Source organism: Gobio gobio, assembly GCF_949357685.1.
Source record: "Gobio gobio genome assembly, chromosome: 21".
Lineage (NCBI taxonomy): Eukaryota > Metazoa > Chordata > Actinopteri > Cypriniformes > Gobionidae > Gobio > Gobio gobio.
Window position 1 is genome coordinate 40604228 of NC_137117.1, and position 21267 is coordinate 40625494.

At 35.4% G+C, this 21267-nt stretch overlaps 2 protein-coding genes across 9 annotated transcripts in view; both read left to right on the forward strand.

Moving 5' to 3' along the window:
- lmnl3 (lamin L3) overlaps positions 1-9394 on the forward strand; it is a 124368-nt gene extending 114974 nt beyond the window's left edge. For 4 of the 8 annotated variants that reach the window (XM_079803046.1, XM_079803040.1, XM_079803043.1 and 1 more), the window contains 5 exons: positions 251-467; positions 3312-3419; positions 3507-3629; positions 6130-6231; positions 9149-9394. In XM_079803046.1, the coding sequence (XP_079659172.1) occupies positions 251-467; positions 3312-3419; positions 3507-3629; positions 6130-6231; positions 9149-9190 (592 nt within the window). In that variant the 3' untranslated portion in view covers positions 9191-9394. Of the gene's footprint in view, positions 1-250; positions 468-3311; positions 3420-3506; positions 3630-6129; positions 6232-7928; positions 7985-9148 lie in introns of all 8 variants that reach the window. The other 4 variants (XM_079803041.1, XM_079803044.1, XM_079803047.1 and 1 more) reach the window with 2 other exon arrangements.
- Positions 9395-12638: 3244 nt separating this feature from the next.
- The window catches only part of syap1 (synapse associated protein 1), a 27481-nt gene continuing 18852 nt past the window's right edge, over positions 12639-21267 (forward strand). The window contains exons 1-2 of the mRNA XM_079802736.1: positions 12639-12926; positions 19936-20054. Of these exons, the coding sequence (XP_079658862.1) occupies positions 12782-12926; positions 19936-20054 (264 nt within the window). The 5' untranslated portion in view covers positions 12639-12781. The remainder of the gene's footprint in view (positions 12927-19935; positions 20055-21267) is intronic.

Here is a 21267-nt window from a genome sequence, read left to right on the forward strand (position 1 = left end):
TTCACACACACACACACACACCTCTGCACTAACTCAACATGAGGACAGGAGAGCTGTCAGTCAAATTAATGTGAAAAAGTAACTCCGATATTTTGTTGTAAATTTGAAAAGTAATGCATTACTTGGAAAAAGTAATATTACGTAACTCGAGTTACTTGTAATGCGTTACCCCCAACACTGGTGTTGATGTTGTGTGTGTGTGTGTGTGTGTGTGTGTGTGTGTGTGTTTGACGCACGTGTCTCCTCCCAGACTGAATCTGTCCCCGAGTCCGATCCAGCAGGCGACGGTCTCTCGGACTCACTCTCAGCGGAAGAGCTGGGGGAAGAAACGCAAGCACGAGGGGACGAGCTCGGGGCTCTCGCCCAACTACAAGCTTTCCCAGCATTCCTCCGCTCGCGGGAACGTGTCCATCGACGAGATCGACCTGCAGGGGCACTTCATCAAGCTCAAGAACAACTGCGACAAGGTGCACATGTTAAATGTCTTTTTAAATGTCTGTGGAGTTTTTAATCATTGAAAATGAAAAACATAAAAATAATTCAAAACATCAATAACTATAATTACATATTTTTAAAGAAAACGAATAAAAACTACACACGTGACAGAATTACTTAACTCACTAAAATTAAAAAAAATATTTTAATTTTTTTTCTTTTAGATTTTTTAAATGTCTATAGTGTCATTTGATTAGTTTTATTATTAATATTTAGGGTTTTTTTCATTTTAAAGTAATTTTGTGATTTGTCATTAATAAAAAAAAAAATTATGTATTAAAGGTTTGAAAAAATTTTTAGTAACTTTGTGCGTTTATTAATTTTGTTGATTTTTCATTATTATTATTATTATTTATTTATTTTTTTTTTTTTTTAAATATGTCCATAGTGTCATTTGATTTATTATGTTTTTCATTTAATATTTAGATCTGTTTTTCCTTTTGGTCATTTGGTTGTTTGTCTTTTTATTTTTTATTTTTAATTATTTGGTTTTATTATTGTTTTGAAAATGTAAAATTATAATTATTAATACAGAATAATTCAAAATGTTAATAAACTATATAGACCTATTTAAACAAAACTAAAAAAAGTAAAAATGACACAGAAAAATTACCAAATCTTATGTATTTTTCATTTAAATTGTTAGTTTTAGTAATTGTGCTGTCTTTTTTATATATAGTTTTTATAATTTTTTTCATTTTAAAAACCTTAATAAAAACTATAGACGTATTTTAAAAACTTACAAACATACAACAAAGTTACTAAAACTCACTTAAACTGAAATGGAAAATATATTTAAAAAGTTTTAAAGTTATTTTATTAGTTTTTTAAAAATATATCTATAGTGTCATTGACATTATAGGCTTTTTTAATATTTAGATTTATTTTAAAGTTTGTTTGTTTTTGTTTTGTTTTTTTTTATTTTAATTTCGGTGTAGTTTTCATTAATGTTTTGAAAATATAAAAAAAAAATATTCAAAACATTATAGACAATAATAAAAATGACAAACGCAACAAAATTACTAAAACCAACTAAAATGATTTTTTTTTTGTAATTTTGTTGTTTGTCTTTTTTATATATGTACAATATGTTGATTTCGTTTTTGAATTATTTCTTATGTTTTTCATTTTCAAAAACATTTAAAAAAACTATGGACATAATTTGTAAAAACTGACAACAGCACAACAAAATGACTAAAATTGAAAGTTTAGTTGTATATTCTTTATTAGTTTTTTTTAAATATATTATATTATAGTTTTTATTAATATTTTGAATTTGTTTAGTTTTAAACTTTTAGTAAATTTGTTGTTTCTTTTTTTTTTTATGAATAAATAATTGGACATTTAAAAAAAAAAAATACAAACATGACAAACCATACAGATATATAAATAAAACCTAATAATAAATAAAAACTTATATATTTTAATTTGAAAGTTTTAGAGTTATTTTAGTATTTGTGATTTTAGTAAGTCAAACAAATTAGAAATGTTGCCTTGGCAACTAACTGAAATAAAATGAGTTTAATTTTAGAGAGTAACGGACATCTTTTAAGGTTTTAGTTCCCAAAAATAACCCTGGAAAATGCATCGCAACACAAGTATTAATGCTAGAAAATTCATAGGTTTTTTTTTTTTTTTTTGTCATTGTTTTTATTAATGTTTTGAAAAATCTAAATGAAAAAAATCAAAATATTAATAAAAACTTATATAGACACATTTAAAAATAATAATAAAGAAAAACAAACACAACAAAATTACTAAAGATTTTAAATAGATTTTAGTAGTGATGCACCGAAATGAAAATTCTGGGCCGAAACCGAAAATTTAGGATGCACTTGACCAAAAACCGAAACTGAAGCCGAAAATGGCTGCTTTTAAAAACATGGATGGATGGATGGATGGATGGATGGATGGATGGATGGATGGATAGATAGATAGATAGATAGATAGATAGATAGATAGATAGATAGATAGATGGATGGATGGATGGATGGATGGATGGATGGATAGATGGATAGATGGATAGATGGATGGATGGATGGATGGATAGATGGATGGATGGATGGATGGATGGATGGATGGATGGATGGATGGATGGATGGATAGATGGATAGATGGATAGATGGATAGATGGATAGATGGATAGATAGATAGATAGATAGATAGATAGATAGATAGATAGATATTAATGGATCTGAAATGATGAAAAAAAAATCAGGAACCAATATAATAATCAAACTTTTATTAAGTTACATAACAAAACCTAAAATATTTTTAACAATAAATATAAATAATAATACCAAATTTTGTAAAAACTGACAACCGTACAACAAAATGACTAAAATTGAAAGTTTAGTTGTATATTCTGTATTAGTTTTTTAAAAATATATTATATTATAGTTTTTATTAATATTTTGAATTTGTTTCATTTTAAAATTAATGTTGATATATATAGAAAATATTAAAATAAATAATTGGACTTTTAAAAAAAAAAACTACAAACATGACAAACCATACTATATATATATAACTAATAATACATAAAAACTGTAAAACTTTAAAATTAAAATATACGTGTTATTTTAGTTCTTGTGATTTTAGTAAGTCAAACAAATTAGAAATGTTGCCTTGGCAACTAACTGAAATAAAATAAGTTTAATTTTAGAGAGTAACGGACATGTTTTAAGGTTTTAGTTCCCAAAAATAACCCTGAAAAATGCATCGCAACACAAGTATTAATGCTAGAAAATTCATACAGACATATAATATTTTTGGATGATCTGGCGCATTTGAATATTTTCTGTGTGTGTGTTCAGGATCAGGCTCTTGGCGGCTGGAAGCTGAGGAAGAGTAAAGCGGACGCTCCGGATATCGTCTTCCAGATCCCCTCGCCGTGTGTGTTGAGCGCTGGCCAGACTCTGACGGTAAACACGGAGAACACACAGTGGATGAGCTGAGGGTGTGTCCCTCTGACCCTTCTGAAGAGTGTGTGTGTGTGTGTGTGTGTGTAGATCTGGGCCGCGGGGGCCGGGCCGGAGCAGACTCTGCCAGCGGGGGATCTAGTCCTGAGGACCCATGAGACGTGGGGTCCGTTTGGGGAAGTCCGAGTCTGCCTGCTGGACCCACAGAACCAGGTCAGGGCATTGGGGACTTTTTTTTTTTTTTTTTTTGACAGACATGCAGATCAAAATAGTGCAGTAACAAACAATCTAGTAATTTCATAATTCCAGAAGTGAAATAAAAATTTGTGAATGTATAGGTGTGTGTGTGTTAGGGATGGCTCGATACCACAATTTTGTCTTCGGTACGGTACCACAATCTAATACCGAAGTACCGATATTAAATCAATACCACACAGGGTCTGAATTTTGATGCGGGTATTGCCAACGCTATCTCACGACCAATTCGTACATATTTTACGAGGTGGCTAATTTGTATGAATTTGTACGACCTCACTCGTACGAATTTGTACGTTTTGTCTAAACCCCAGTGACGGGTAGGTTTAGGGGCGGGGTTTGAGGTCGGTCATTCGTAAGAATTCATACGAATTTGTCAACTCGTCAAATACGTACGAATTAGCAAAAATCGTACACATTTGTACGAGTGAGGTCGTACAAATTAGTACGAATTAGCCACCTCGTAAAATATGTACGAATTGCTGCGAGATCAGGTTGGTATTGCGCATAATTTTACTCTCTCTCGCAATTTTGGGGTTTACGAAGCGGGAAATTACCGCAAATGTTTATTATTAAATTAATCAACAAAGATTAATCACATCAATCAGTCATTTGGAAACTTTCTTGTAAGTAATTTCAGCATTACTGCGCATCTCCATTCTCTCAAAATGAGCAAATTGCTTCTGGCTTCAAAAGAGATCGCACCTGCACTATAAAAGCTATTTTCGCGCTCAGATTCAACACTTTCGCTTCCGTTGCGGGAGAGCTGACGGAAATCACTGCCCACGTCTTTTTAAACCTCGCCAATTTGAACATGCATGCGATTTTATAGCATTTCGTAATACATATGGGGTGAGAGCTAAGAGAGAGTTTTCTTTGTGCTCATGCCAACAACACACACACACACACACACACACACACGCACACACACACACACGCCTAAAGAGCTTGCGCATTCAAAATTAAGCTGTTTTTCGTTAGTCAAATACACACAAAATTATGTCAAAAATGTAAATCTTAAGTGAGTAGTCACATAAACACAGTTGGTTATGTCTTTCACGGATGTAAATAGTGCAATAGTATGCGTGCAAATTAGCCCCACTAAAAAATTCTTGAATCAAGATGCATTTACTAGGCAAGTTAAATGACATTAGATATTTTTTCTTATTTTCTGGAAAATAAAATGAAATTGAAGTGAGTTTTTGGTTAAAACAAGCAAATATATCTGCCAATAGGGGAAGAAACATAATGTTTCTGTTTGGAATCTTGTTTATTGTGTCCCAAACAGAAACAAGATTATTTTTCTAATTCATTGGCAAATAATTTTGTTTGTTTCAAGCAAAAAATCTATTCATTTTGATTTTTTTTCCCCAGGAATCAAGAAAAAATATATAATTTTCCTTAGTAAAAGCATCTTGATTTTAAGAATTTTTAGATATTTGGACTGGAAAAAAGACAGAAATACCAAGTCAGAAAAGTATTTTTTGTAGTGTGGTTTTACCTGTGGTGATCTAAATAGATCACTTATTAGATTTAAATAAGAATAGAGTTCTAACTCAGTAATAATATTAACATTTCACCCATTAAAACTTTTTGGTTGATGAAAGTTTTACAGATATTGTTAAATATCTTTACATTTCCTGTGTCCTATCTCAAGCTACTGTCAACTCAAGCTTTTGTCAAATCTATCATGTCAAACAAAACATGTCATATATATATATATATAATAGAAAAGGTTTGGACACCCCTGCACTCTAAAAAAAAAAAGGTTCTATATTGCACCAAAAATGGTTCTTGGCTCGTAATCATAGGGGAACCTTTTTTAGTGCTATATAGCACCAATTTGGTGCTTCAGAGGTTCTTCAGAGGTTCTTCAGAGGTTCTTCAGTGGTTCTTCAGCGGTTCTTCAGCGGTTCTTCAGTGGTTCTTCAGCGGTTCTTCAGTGGTTCTTCAGTGGTTCTTCAGCGGTTCTTCAGCGGTTCTTTGACTAAGGTGCTATATAGCACCTCTGAAGAACCGCTGAAGAACCACTGAAGCACCAAAATTGGTGCTATATAGCACTAAAAAAGGTTCCCCTATGATTACGAGCCTTTTTTTTTAGAGTGTGGCATAAGCAAAGTAACCATTAATTATTACATCTTCATTACCATCACCACCACTCCTCACTACCATCATACTGCCATCATTGTATTAGTAAAAAAAAAAACATTCTTTTTTTCTTTTTTCTCCTATGTAATGATTACCATTGTCACCACTTTCTATAGATAAATAAATTTTAGATAGTAAGTTAATAATAGTAGATAATATAATGAGAGAATATAAGATAACCCTCCCCCCACATCTCTTCAGTCCCTATTTTCTCCTATACTTTTTTTTTTTTTTCATTGGGGTCTTTACAGTGAACCAATATGTTAGGGGTGTAACAGTACAGGTATTCATCCCGTGTGTGTGTGTGCAGGAGACAGCGGAGTATTGTCTGGTGTGTGTTCAGGGTAAAGCTGATGAGGACCCAGACTGTGATGAAAACATCCCGACCCGTGACATTCACGTGCGCCGACAGGTAAAACACACCCGACATTATCTAATAGACTTCAGTCTGATCATTGTTCACTGTAAAAATATAGAGGATTCTCAATAAGAGGAGCTCAAACCGTTAGATGATGGATGTAGCATTGCTAGCCTCATGGTCCGTGTTCCCAGACAATGCATGAACTCATAAAATGTTTGTCGTTTTTTGATAAAAGCATCTGCCAAATCATCACCCTGGAAACCACTCGGAACACTAAAAACACATAGCAACACCCTGGCAACCACCCAGATCACCGTTGCAACCACATAGTAACGCTGTGACACCCACCCAGAACACCATAGCAATGACCAGAACACACTAAAACCCACATAGCAACAGCCTATCAACCATCCAGAGCACCATATCGACCACATAGCAACACCCTGGAAACCACCCACAACACCAGCAACGACTCAGAACACTCTTAATACCACATGGGAACAGCCAGGCAGAACACAATACCAAATCACACCCTGGAAACCACTCAGAATACCATGGCAACCAAACGACCCAGCAGTTGCTCAGAACACCCTAAAACCCACATAGCAACAGCTTATCAACCACCCAGAACACCATAACTAACACATAGCAGTGCCCTGACACCCACTAGGAACACAATAGCAATGCCCTGGAAACCAATCAGATCACCATGGCAAACCGAAACACCTTAGAAACAACCCAGCAAGCACGCAAAATGCCACATAGCAACACCCTGGCAACCACCCAGATCTCCATAACCATAAAGCAATGCCCTGACACCCACTCAGAACACCATTGCAATGCCCTGGCAACCAATCAGAACACACCTTAGCAACAAAAACACAATAGCAACAACCCAGCAACCACCCAGACTGCCACATAGCAACACCCTGGCAACCACCCAGACCACCATGGCAACCACATTGTAATGCCCTGACACCCACCAGAACACCATAGCAATGACCAGAAAACGGCCCAGAACACACTAAAACTCACATCGCAACAGCCTATCAACCATTCAGAATACCATATCAACCACATAGCAACACCCTAGAAACCACCCACAACACCATACAATGACCCAGCAACGACTCAGAACACTCTTAATACCACATGGGAACAGCCAGCCAGAACACAATACCTCATCACACCCTGGAAACAACTCAGAACACCATTGCAATGCCCTGGGAACCATTCAGAACACCCTAGCAACAAAAACACCTTAGGACCAACCCAGCAACGGCTCAGAATGCCACATGGCAACACCCTGGCAACCACCCAGATCTCCATAACCATAAAGCAATGCCCTGGGAACCATTCAGAACACTATAGCAGTGACCAACCCTAAAATTCAGAACACCTTAAAAACCACTTAGCAACAGACTACCAACTACACTGAACACCATAACAACCACATACCACCCTGGCAACCACTCAGAACACCTTAGGGACCACATAGCAATACCCTGGCAACCACCCAAAACACCATAGCAATGACCTGACAACTGCCCAGAACACCCTAAATCCTACATAACAGCCTATCAACAACCCAGAACACCATAGCAACCATATAGCAACACCTAGGGTACCACCCAAAATACCATAGCAACGACCCGGCAACCGTTCAAGAACACCCTAAAAACCACATTGCAACAGATTAAATCTTTTTTTTTTTTTATTGTTTCTTCTTCACCTCTGTTTTGTAAAAGCCTAAAAGAAGAAAAAAGAAATGTTGTTCCCTCTCCTGATCCAGAAGCGTCTGTAGGTGAGCTGGATCCAGTCATCCGCCTTTATCGCTGTTTGTGCTTTAGCGATAACTGCGGCTTTGCATGTTTACTAATACATCATCTTCGCCATCATTATCATCATCGTAACACATTTTGAGCTTGCTGAGCTGTGAAACAGTGTTATGCATGATTGCATTAATGAAATGCATATGTTTGGTTCCATATGAGAAGGAATTACTTGCTCGCTTTCTTGAGACCCGTTTCGACTCCTTGTTTTCATTTGGCACCTTTATCACAGGAATTTGTGTCTACATAGTTACAGGACAAATGAGCTGAACATCTGTTTTCTGTCTACAACCAGTGTTGGGGAAGGTTACTGTTAAAAGTAATGCGATTACAATATTGCGCTACTCCCTAAAAAGTAATTACTTTCCATAAAAAGTAACTATGTAACGCAATGCAATACTTTTTAGGGAGTAACACAATATTGTAATTGCGTTACTTTTTATGGAAAGAAATGTTACAATATTGTGTTACTCTCTAAAAAGTAAGTAATTGCGTTACTTGGTTACTTTTTATGGAAAGAAATGTTACAATATTGCGTTACTCCCTAAAAAGTAATTACTTTCCATAAAAAGTAACTATGTAATGCAATGCAATACTTTTTAGGGAGTAACACAATATTGTAATTGCGTTACTTGGTTACTTTTTATGGAAAGAAATGTTACAATATTGCGTTACTCCCTAAAAAGTAAGTAATTGCGTTACTTGGTTACTTTTTATGGAAAGAAATGTTACAATATTGCGTTACTTCCTAAAAAGTAATTACTTTCCATAAAAAGTAACTAACGCAATGCAATACTTTTTAGGGAGTAACACAATATATTTTAATTGCGTTACTTGGTTACTTTTTATGGAAAGAAATGTTACAATATTGTGTTACTCCCTAAAAAGTTAGTAATTGTGTTACTTGGATACTTTTTATGGAAAGTTATGCATTGGGCTCGCTTGTTTGCTTTTTAATAACAAAATGAATAAGCCTCAGACTGAAGGAGGTGCAAATGTACGCCTGTACAGTAGAGGGCGACAGGGGCAACAGGTTTTTTTTAACATGTTGATCATTTAGAGGCCTTTGCATGTCAAATATGACACAGTAGCTTTTATAGGGTCACATTCTCATGATCGATCTGCGTCTCTTTCAGGGTCTGAGACACAATCAGGACGCCAGCTGTGCCGTCATGTGAGTCTCATCGTGTGTGTGACGCCACGCATCTGAAGACGCTTCGCCTCTGTTTGCTCTCACTTGACATATTTGATAAATGTTAAGGGCCATAACTGGATTATTTTATTTTTACATAAAGAATTATTTGTTGTTCTTGGTTCAAATAATAAAGTTTCAATAATTGTTAGGTCATAATAAATTAAAAATAAATGCTTTTTGCAAATTCATGTTTGCAGCTTTTTTATTGATGTCTTAAAGTACCCTAACACCCACTCAGAACACCATAGCGATGCCCTGGCAACCAACTAGAACACCCTAGAAATGACCCGGCAACCACTATAACACCCTAAAAACCACAAAGCAGACAACCAACTAGAACACCATAGGAACCACATAACACCCTGACAACCACTCAGAATACCATATCCATGACCTGGCAACCACTCTGGCAACATCCTAAAAACCAATTAGCAACAGCTTATCCCCCAACCAGAACACCATAACCATATACTGTAGCAACACCCTGGCAATGACACAAAGCACCATAGCAAGGACCCGGCAACCAGTCAGAACACCCTAAAAACCACGTAGCAACAGCTTATCAAAAAATCAGAACACCATAACAACCATATACTGTAGCAACCCCCTGACAACCACACAAAGCACCATGGCAATGACCCGGCAACCACTCAGAACACCCTAAAAACCAATTAGCAACAGCTTATCCCCCAAACAGAACACCATAACCATATACTGTAGCAACACCCTGCCAACCACACACAACACCATAGCAATAACCCGGCAACCGGTCAGAACAGTCTAATAACCACATAGCAACAGCTTATCACCCAATCAGAACACCATAACCATATAATGTAGTAACACCCTGACAACCATACAAAACACCATGACAATGACCCGGCAAGCGGTCATAACACCCTAAAAACCACATAGCAACAGCTTATCACCTGACCAGTACACCATAACAACAATTTACTGTAGCAACACCCTAACAACCACACAAAACACCATGTCAATGACCCGGCAACCAGTCAGAACACCATAGCAACCATATACTGTAGCAACACCCTAACAACCACACAAAACACCATAGTAATGACCCGGCAACCAGTCAGAACACCATAAAAACCAATTAGCAACAGCTTATCCCCCAAACAGAACACCATAACCATATACTGTAGCAACACCCTGACAACCACACAAAACACCATAGCAATAACCCGGCAACCGGTCAGAACAGTCTAATATCCACATAGCAACAGCTTATCACCCAACCAGAACACCATAACAACCATATACTGTAGCAACCACCCAAAACACCATAGCAAAGAGCCGGCAATTGCTCAAAACACACTAACAACCACATAGCAACAGCTTATCACCCAATCAGAACACCATAACAACCATATACTGTAGTTACACCCTGACAACCATACAAAACACCATGACAATGACCCGGCAAGCAGTCATAACACCCTAAAAACCACATAGCAACAGCTAATCACCCAACCAGAACACCATAGCAACCATATACTGTAGCAACACACTGCCAACCGCACAAAACACTATAGCAATGACCCGGCAACCGGTCAGAAGACCCTAAAAACCACATAGCAACAGCTTATCACCTGACCAGTACCCCATAACAACAATTTACTGTAGCAACACCCTGACAACCACACAAAACACCATGTCAATCGTCCGGCAACCAGTCAGAACACCATGGCAACCATTTACTGTAGCAACACCCTGACAACTGCACAAAACACCATAGCAATGACCCGACAACCAGTCAGAACACCATAGCAACCATATACTGTAGCAACACCCTGACAACCACACAAAACCCCATAGCAATGACCCGGCAACCAGTCAGAACACCATAGCAACCATATACTGTAGCAACACCTTGACAACCGCACAAAACACCATAGCAATGACCCGACAACCAGTCAGAACACCATAGCAACCATATACTGTAGCAACACCCTGTCAATCATCCGGCAACCAGTCAGAACACCATAGCAACCATTTACTGTAGCAACACCCTAACAACCACACAAAACACCATAGCAATGACCCGGCAACCAGTCAAAACACCATAGCAACCATATACTGTAGCAACACCCTGACAACTGCACAAAACACCATAGCAATGACCCGGCAACCAGTCAGAACACCATAGCAACCATTTACTGTAGCAACACCCTAACAACCACACAAAACACCATAGCAATGACCCGGCAACCAGTCAGAACACCATAGCAACCATATACTGTAGCAACACCCTGACAACTGCACAAAACACCATAGCAATGACCCGGCAACCAGTCAGAACACCATAGCAACCATATACTGTAGCAACACCCTGACAACCGCACAAAACACCATAGCAATGACCCGACAACCAGTCAGAACACCATAGCAACCATATACTGTAGCAACACCCTGACAACCGCACAAAACACCATAGCAATGACCCGGCAACCAGTCAGAACACCCTAAAAAGCACATAGCAACAGCTGAAATGTGTGTTTATTAGCTTATAAGCTTATTTTTTGATGTCTTAAAATGATCGTAATGCTTTGATCTGATTTTGTGTGACTCGTATAATAAACCCATCAATAAAGTGCTGGTTTTACAAGGTTCTTCAGTGGTTTTTGAGTTGATTTATAAGGTTCTTTGGAAATTAATGTTAAATTAACCTGAAGCTTCATTATATCAAATAACTTAATGTTTTTCATTGCCGAACAACTGTATTTAAAGTCCTCGTGAAATCAAAATTGATCATATTTACTTTGTTAGCGCAAATTGCTAGTTTTGTGGTGAACAATCCATCCGTGCAAGTCAATCCGCATCAAAAAATTATTTGGCTTTGTAATCTTTAATCAAAATCTGAAAATGCTCCTCCCTCTACATTGGCAGGACTTTTTTTGATGACGTCTGTATGACGGCTTGGGCTTCGACACCGACATGCCATCATTAAACACGCCCATCCAACTGCCCGCGAGCTAATAAACAGAGATGGCGAGGAGGTGCGTTTTTTGAACGAAACGCCTACGTTTCTATATCCAATCAGGTCACAGGGTGGAAAAAACAAACCACGCCCTCTGTTCTGCTCATTTAGTATTCCGTTTCTCTCGGAAATACGTCAAATCACTGAAATAAAGTCGGTTGCAACTTCCGGTTCACTGGGACTTTAATTTGTAAACATCTGTGTTCTGTGGAGCCCAGTGATGGATTTCCATCACGGAATAAACATTTTTAAAAGGCAACTTATATTTTTAAATATATTAGAAACGTTTACATCAATCTACGTAGAGTCAAAACAAAGCAATACATATTTTTCTACACATATTAACATTTTGAAAACAGATTTCGGCCGCTAGTGGCGCTCAGTCGTTCCTCCTGGGGGGCAGGTGTCGCTGTGGAGCCGTGGGAGCAGCTGCTGAATGACAACAGAGGAAGTTCGGCTGCTGTTGTTGATGTGGCCCAGTGCGGATGTGAAACATGGAGTAAATTTATCGTGATTAAAACGTCCAGAGATCGTCGAGTTGACCGCAGAGAGACAGACAGACTCAGAGCCGGCAGGATGTTCAAGAGCTGGAGCTCGTGGCTGGGTGGAGAGCAAGAGAATGAGGAGAAGACGGACAAACAGGAAACAGCAGAGGAGAAAAACATAAACACAGAGACAGAAGAATCACAACAGACCCTGCAACAGGCCAAAGGACTCAGCGGTGAGACACACACACATATAAATCTCTATATGTCATCATATATCATCATATGTCATCTATGGAAGCCCATAGACATACAAGGAAAACAATCATGCGTTGGTCAATGTTAGTTATGCCACTAAAAAGTCCAAAGTATGACATAAAAAGGCATAAATGGACGTTATTAGATAAAAAGTCGAAGTTATATAAGTCAATAAAGATTAAAAAGTCGAAATTGACCGAGACAAAGTCAATTTTTTGACATACTACGTCATACTTTTGACTTTATATGTCATAATTATGAAATAAAACATGAGAGTCGAAATAATACTAAGATATTAAGTCATTGAAAAGTGTGAAATAAGAAGTTGTGCTGGAAATGGGCTTCCATGTCTATATATGATAAATAATTAGGGCTGTCAAATCGATTAATCGCATCTAACGTGTTTATAAAATATGTGTGTATATATATTACACACACACACACACACACACACACACACACACACACACACACACACACACACACACACACACACACACACACACACACACACACACACACACATATATATATATATATATATATATATATATATATATATATACACACACGAGTCATTCTATAATTAGGGCTACATGTCATGTCCGTGTACTCAATTATCAATTTTACTAATTTTTCATTAACTTTTCATTTCAAGCAATGATCACTTTTATATCAGGGGACATTTCTTATTAATTTAATACAAAAATCCAACAGATACCTATCTTCTATCATATTCTATGCTGGAATTTGCTGTTTTTGTGCTGTCCGATTTGGTAAATGTGAGGTTTTGCTCTAAAATGCATGTTTCTGTATATACTTCTTATAAATATTTGTCAAAAATAATAATTAAATTATGAGCAAGGTGTTTTAAAAAATATGTTGCTCATGCATCTACATTAAATCTTCCATTTTGTGTATGTCCGAGAAATCAGTGTCAATTGTGTTACTCCCTATAAAACCCCCTATAAATCAGCAATGGTTTGTCCCAAAGTCACGTGATGTCATTCCTTTTTTGGAGGGAAATTTGAAGTCATAACTTCTCCAACTTCAATATATGATCCATATTATTGTCTGCATATAGAGTAGATTATTTAACCGTCAACTGTGTTATCAACATGTTCTGGTGAACTTGCGTCACGTTATATTTATAAATGTTTAGAGAAAGAATATAAAAAAACCTAAAATGGCTGAAATGTCACCTGTGTTACCCGTCAACTGTGTTATCAACATGTTCTGGTGAACTTGCGTCACGTTATATTTATAAATGTGCAGAGAAAGAATATAAAAAAACCCTAAAATGGCCGAAATGTCAACTGTGTAACCCGTCAACTGTGTTATCAACATGTTCTGGTGAACTTGTGTCACGTTATATTTATAAATGTGCAGAGAAAGAATATAAAAAATACCCTAAAATGGCCGAAATGTCAACTGTGTTACCCGTCAACTGTGTTATCAACATGTTCTGGTGAACTTGCGTCACATTATATTTATAAATGTGCAGAGAAAGAATATAAAAAAACCTAAAATGGCCGAAATGTCAACTGTGTTACCCGTCAACTGTGTTATCAACATGTTCTGGTGAACTTGCGTCACGTTATATTTATAAATGTGTAGAGAAAGAATATAAAAAAAACCCTAAAATGGCTGAAATGTCAACTGTGTTACCCGTCAACTGTGTTATCAACATGTTCTGGTGAACTTGTGTCACGTTATATTTATAAATGTGTAGAGAAAGAATATAAAAAACCCTAAAATGGCTGAAATGTCAACTGTGTTACCCGTCAACTGTGTTATCAACATGTTCTGGTGAACTTGTGTCACGTTATATTTATAAATGTGTAGAGAAAGAATATAAAAAAAACCCTAAAATGGCTGAAATGTCAACTGTGTTACCCGTCAACTGTGTTATCAACATGTTCTGGTGAACTTGCGTCACGTTATATTTATAAATGTGTAGAGAAAGAATATAAAAAAAACCCTAAAATGGCTGAAATGTCAACTGTGTTACCCGTCAACTGTGTTATCAACATGTTCTGGTGAACTTGTGTCACATTATATTTATAAATGTGCAGAGAAAGAATATAAAAAAACCTAAAATGGCCGAAATGTCAACTGTGTTACCCGTAAACTGTGTTATCAACATGTTCTGGTGAACTTGCGTCACGTTATATTTATAAATGTGTAGAGAAAGAATATAAAAAAAACCTAAAATGGCCGAAATGTCAACTGTGTTACCCGTCAACTGTGTTATCAACATGTTCTGGTGAACTTGCGTCACGTTATATTTATAAATGTGTAGAGAAAGAATATGAAAAACCCTAAAATGGCTGAAATGTCAACTGTGTTACCCGTCAACTGTGTTATCAACATGTTCTGGTGAACTTGTGTCATGTTATATTTATAAATGTGTAGAGAAAGAATATAAAAAAACCCCTAAAATGGCTGAAATGTCAACTGTGTTACCCGTCAACTGTGTTATCAACATGTTCTGGTGAACTTGTGTCACGTTATATTTATAAATGTGTAGAGAAAGAATATGAAAAACCCTAAAATGGCTGAAATGTCAACTGTGTTACCCGTCAACTGTGTTATCAACATGTTCTGGTGAACTTGTGTCATGTTATATTTATAAATGTGTAGAGAAAGAATATAAAAAAAACCCTAAAATGGCTGAAATGTCAACTGTGTTACCCGTCAACTGTGTTATCAACATGTTCTGGTGAACTTGCGTCATGTTATATTTATAAATGTGTAGAGAAAGAATATAAAAAAAACCCTAAAATGGCTGAAATGTCAACTGTGTTACCCGTCAACTGTGTTATCAACATGTTCTGGTGAACTTGCGTCATGTTATATTTATAAATGTGCAGAGAAAGAATATAAAAAAACCCCTAAAATGGCTGAAATGTCAACTGTGTTACCCGTCAACTGTGTTATCAACATGTTCTGGTGAACTTGCGTCATGTTATATTTATAAATGTGCAGAGAAAGAATATAAAAAAAACCCTAAAATGGCTGAAATGTCAACTGTGTTACCCGTCAACTGTGTTATCAACATGTTCTGGTGAACTTGTGTCACGTTATATTTATAAATGTGCAGAGAAAGAATATGAAAAACCCTAAAATGGCTGAAATGTCAACTGTGTTACCCGTCAACTGTGTTATCAACATGTTCTGGTGAACTTGTGTCATGTTATATTTATAAATGTGTAGAGAAAGAATATAAAAAAAACCCTAAAATGGCTGAAATGTCAACTGTGTTACCCGTCAACTGTGTTATCAACATGTTCTGGTGAACTTGCGTCATGTTATATTTATAAATGTGCAGAGAAAGAATATAAAAAAAACCCTAAAATGGCTGAAATGTCAACTGTGTTACCCGTCAACTGTGTTATCAACATGTTCTGGTGAACTTGTGTCACGTTATATTTATAAATGTGCAGAGAAAGAATATAAAAAAACCTAAAATGGCCGAAATGTCAACTGTGTTACCCGTCAACTGTGTTATCAACATGTTCTGGTGAACTTGCGTCACGTTATATTTATAAATGTGTAGAGAAAGAATATAAAAAAAACCCTAAAATGGCCGAAATGTCAACTGTGTTACCCGTAAACTGTGTTATCAACATGTTCTGGTGAACTTGTGTCACGTTATATTTATAAATGTGTAGAGAAAGAATATAAAAAAAACCCTAAAATGGCTGAAATGTCAACTGTGTTACCCGTCAACTGTGTTATCAACATGTTCTGGTGAACTTGCGTCACGTTATATTTATAAATGTGTAGAGAAAGAATATAAAAAAAACCCTAAAATGGCCGAAATGTCAACTGTGTTACCCGTCAACTGTGTTATCAACATGTTCTGGTGAACTTGCGTCACGTTATATTTATAAATGTGTAGAGAAAGAATATAAAAAAAACCCTAAAATGGCCGAAATGTCAACTGTGTTACCCGTCAACTGTGTTATCAACATGTTCTGGTGAACTTGCGTCACGTTATATTTATAAATGTGTAGAGAAAGAATATAAAAAAAACCCTAAAATGGCCGAAATGTCAACTGTGTTACCCGTCAACTGTGTTATCAACATGTTCTGGTGAACTTGCGTCACGTTATATTTATAAATGTGTAGAGAAAGAATATAAAAATAAAAAAAATGGCCGAAATGTCACCTGTGTTACCCGTCAACTGTGTTATCAACATGTTCTGGTGAACTTGCGTCATGTTATATTTATAAATGTGTAGAGAAAGAATATAAAAAAACCTAAAATGGCCGAAATGTCAACTGTGTTACCCGTCAGCTGTGTTATCAACATGTTCTGGTGAACTTGTGTCACTTTATATTTATAAATGTGTAGAGAAAGAATATAAAAATAAAAAAAATGGCTGAAATGTCACCTGTGTTACCCGTCAACTGTGTTATCAACATGTTCTGGTGAACTTGCGTCACGTTATATTTATAAATGTGTAGAGAAAGAATATAAAAAAAACCCTAAAATGGCTGAAATGTCAACTGTGTTACCCGTCAACTGTGTTATCAACATGTTCTGGTGAACTTGCGTCACGTTATATTTATAAATGTGTAGAGAAAGAATATAAAAAAAACCCTAAAATGGCTGAAATGTCAACTGTGTTACCCGTCAACTGTGTTATCAACATGTTCTGGTGAACTTGCGTCATGTTATATTTATAAATGTGCAGAGAAAGAATATAAAAAAACCTAAAATGGCCGAAATGTCAACTGTGTTACCCGTCAACTGTGTTATCAACATGTTCTGGTGAACTTGCGTCATGTTATATTTATAAATGTGCAGAGAAAGAATATAAAAAAACCTAAAATGGCCGAAATGTCAACTGTGTTACCCGTCAACTGTGTTATCAACATGTTCTGGTGAACTTGCGTCATGTTATATTTATAAATGTGTAGAGAAAGAATATAAAAAAAACCCTAAAATGGCCGAAATGTCAACTGTGTTACCCGTCAACTGTGTTATCAACATGTTCTGGTGAACTTGCGTCACGTTATATTTATAAATGTGCAGAGAAAGAATATAAAAAAACCTGAAATGTCAACTGTGTTACCCGTCAACTGTGTTATCAACATGTTCTGGTGAACTTGTGTCACTTTATATTTATAAATGTGTAGAGAAAGAATATAAAAAAACCCCTAAAATGGCCGAAATGTCAACTGTGTTACCCGTCAACTGTGTTATCAACATGTTCTGGTGAACTTGCGTCACGTTATATTTATAAATGTGTAGAGAAAGAATATAAAAAAACCTGAAATGTCAACTGTGTTACCCGTCAACTGTGTTATCAACATGTTCTGGTGAACTTGTGTCACTTTATATTTATAAATGTGTAGAGAAAGAATATAAAAAAAACCCTAAAATGGCCGAAATGTCAACTGTGTTACCCGTCAGCTGTGTTATCAACATGTTCTGGTGAACTTGCGTCACGTTATATTTATAAATGTGTAGAGAAAGAATATAAAAAAACCTGAAATGTCAACTGTGTTACCCGTAAACTGTGTTATCAACATGTTCTGGTGAACTTGTGTCACTTTATATTTATAAATGTGTAGAGAAAGAATATAAAAAAAACCCTAAAATGGCTGAAATGTCAACTGTGTCACCCGTCAACTGTGTTATCAACATGTTCTGGTGAACTTGTGTCACGTTATATTTATAAATGTGTAGAGAAAGAATATAAAAAAACCCCTAAAATGGCTGAAATGTCAACTGTGTTACCCGTCAACTGTGTTATCAACATGTTCTGGTGAACTTGCGTCACGTTATATTTATAAATGTGCAGAGAAAGAATATAAAAAACCCTAAAATGGCTGAAATGTCAACTGTGTTACCCGTCAACTGTGTTATCAACATGTTCTGGTGAACTTGTGTCACGTTATATTTATAAATGTGTAGAGAAAGAATATAAAAAAACCTAAAATGGCCGAAATGTCAACTGTGTTACCCGTCAACTGTAACAGTTGACAAGGATTCACATGGTTGACATTTAAATTTAATTAATTGCTTGTACTTGGATTTGTTGAATACAAAGAAAGTCATCATTTTAATGTTTTCTCTCTTTTTTTCTCTCTTTTCCTTCTAATGTGTCCTGTCAACCGTGTTACTTTGTCTGTCAACTGTGTTATGTGTGGTGTTTATGTCATAAATCTTTTAAATGTGAACTAAACCGTCAGAAAAATAGATAGGGATATCTCTGGAGGTGGATTTATGACAGCATTTGTCCGTAACACAGTTGACAAAATAATGAATCAAATGTTAATTTTCATTAACAGCTTTAAGCTTCCCAAATAATTAATTTAGCACATTAAGGGTATATATTATTTAACCGCCTAGTTTATCGATCAAATAATATATTATATACACACATATATTTTATAAACACAATGTTAGATGCGATTAATCGGTTTGACAGCCCTATAACTAATATAATATACCATGGTAAAGGTATAGTATGTGTTTGTAAGGGATATTATTACATACTGCATTGCTTTAGCATGTTTTTGGGAGCTGGATGAGGAAAATGTATCATAAAATTACCATTGTTTTGTTAACAAGTGCAGTTATTAATAATATTTTGTGTTTGTTTATTGTAAATGTAACAGTAAAGCACTGAGTGTGAACTGATATGCAGATAAAATGAACTTTTATTAACAACAGTAATGTGCAAAAACCTCATTTTATAGTGTAAAAATATAAATATTCTGCTCTTATTAAATGCATATTGTTCTTCTGTAGTCTCACACTAAACTGACTGACAGCTCCAGGGATTATTAAAGCAGCTCTGCTCTTGCTTTCTGGGTAATTCAGGCAATTAATCTGAAGAAAAGTTTTTAGCGAGTGGAAATGGCTAATGAGTCAATAAGAGCTCCTCTGCCGCCATCTACTGGTTATAGTGGACATTTAAAGTGTTTTTATAATAAAAGTGTGTTTGTGTGTTTTAATGTCTCTGTCAGGCTTCATTCTGGACTTTGCGAGTAACGCGACTAAGAAGTTCTCCGAGTCTGTGGCGGAAACGGCGCACAACATTAAGAAAACGGTGGAGGAGAGCAACATCGACGGCATCATCGACAAGGTACCGGTTTGTGTGATCAAGTTTCCTGATTTATTATAGGCTGTTTATCATATACTGCGAAAACTATAATTAAAACGGCGAAATAATCCAAGATTAAACATTTATTTGATTTCTTGTGTCATTGTTTTGTAAACACAACATCCAAACTTGGCCCCTCCCTCCTATAAGCCACGCCCCCTGCACACTCAAGAATACCTGTGCGAATATGAACGATGAGCCGTTTTGATGATGCATAAATAGCATTTTTGTGTCTATGAAAGAACAGTCAATAGTTAGATGCGAGCGAGCAATAATCACGTCATCATAAAACACGATTAATCACGATTAAACAAAATGGCCGCTCTCATCAGTTGGGCGCCAGTAACTAAATGTAGTCGCACCAGCAGGAAAAAAGGTCGCAAAATGGCACCATTTAGTCTCAGTCTGGAGTCTGTGATTCATTATACTAGTTTTGCTGTAATTCTGTATCTTATGAATTTCATATAATAATATACATTTAAATAAAATTTCTCATAAATATTGATAAAAATATATATTTTTTGCATTATACAAGCTTTGCTGTAATTCGCATATTATATGATCTTATGAATTTCATATAATACATATTTAAATAAAATTTCTCATAAATATTGATAAAAATATATATTTTTTCCATTTTACTAGTTTTGCTGTAATTCTCATATTATATGAACTTATGAATTTCATATAATTATATACATTTAAATACAATTTCTCATAAATATTGATAAAAATATGCATTATACTAGTTTTGCTGTAATTCTCATATTATATGTCCTTATGAATTTCATATAATAATATAAATTTAAATAAAATTTCTCATAAATATTGATAAAAATATATATATTTTGCATCATACTAGTTTTGCTGTAATTCTCATATTATATGATCTTATGAATTTCATATAATATATATTTAAATAAAATTTCTCATAAATATTGATAAAAAAATATATTTTTTGCATTATACTAGTTTTGCTATAATTCTCATATTAAATGATCTTATGAATTTCATATAATATATATTTAAATAAAATTTCTCATAAATATTGATAAAAAATATGCATTATACTAGTTTTGCTGTAATCCTCATATTATATGTCCTTATGAATTTCATATAATAATATAAATTTAAATAAAATTTCTCATAAATATTGATAAAAATATATATATTTTGCATCATACTAGTTTTGTTG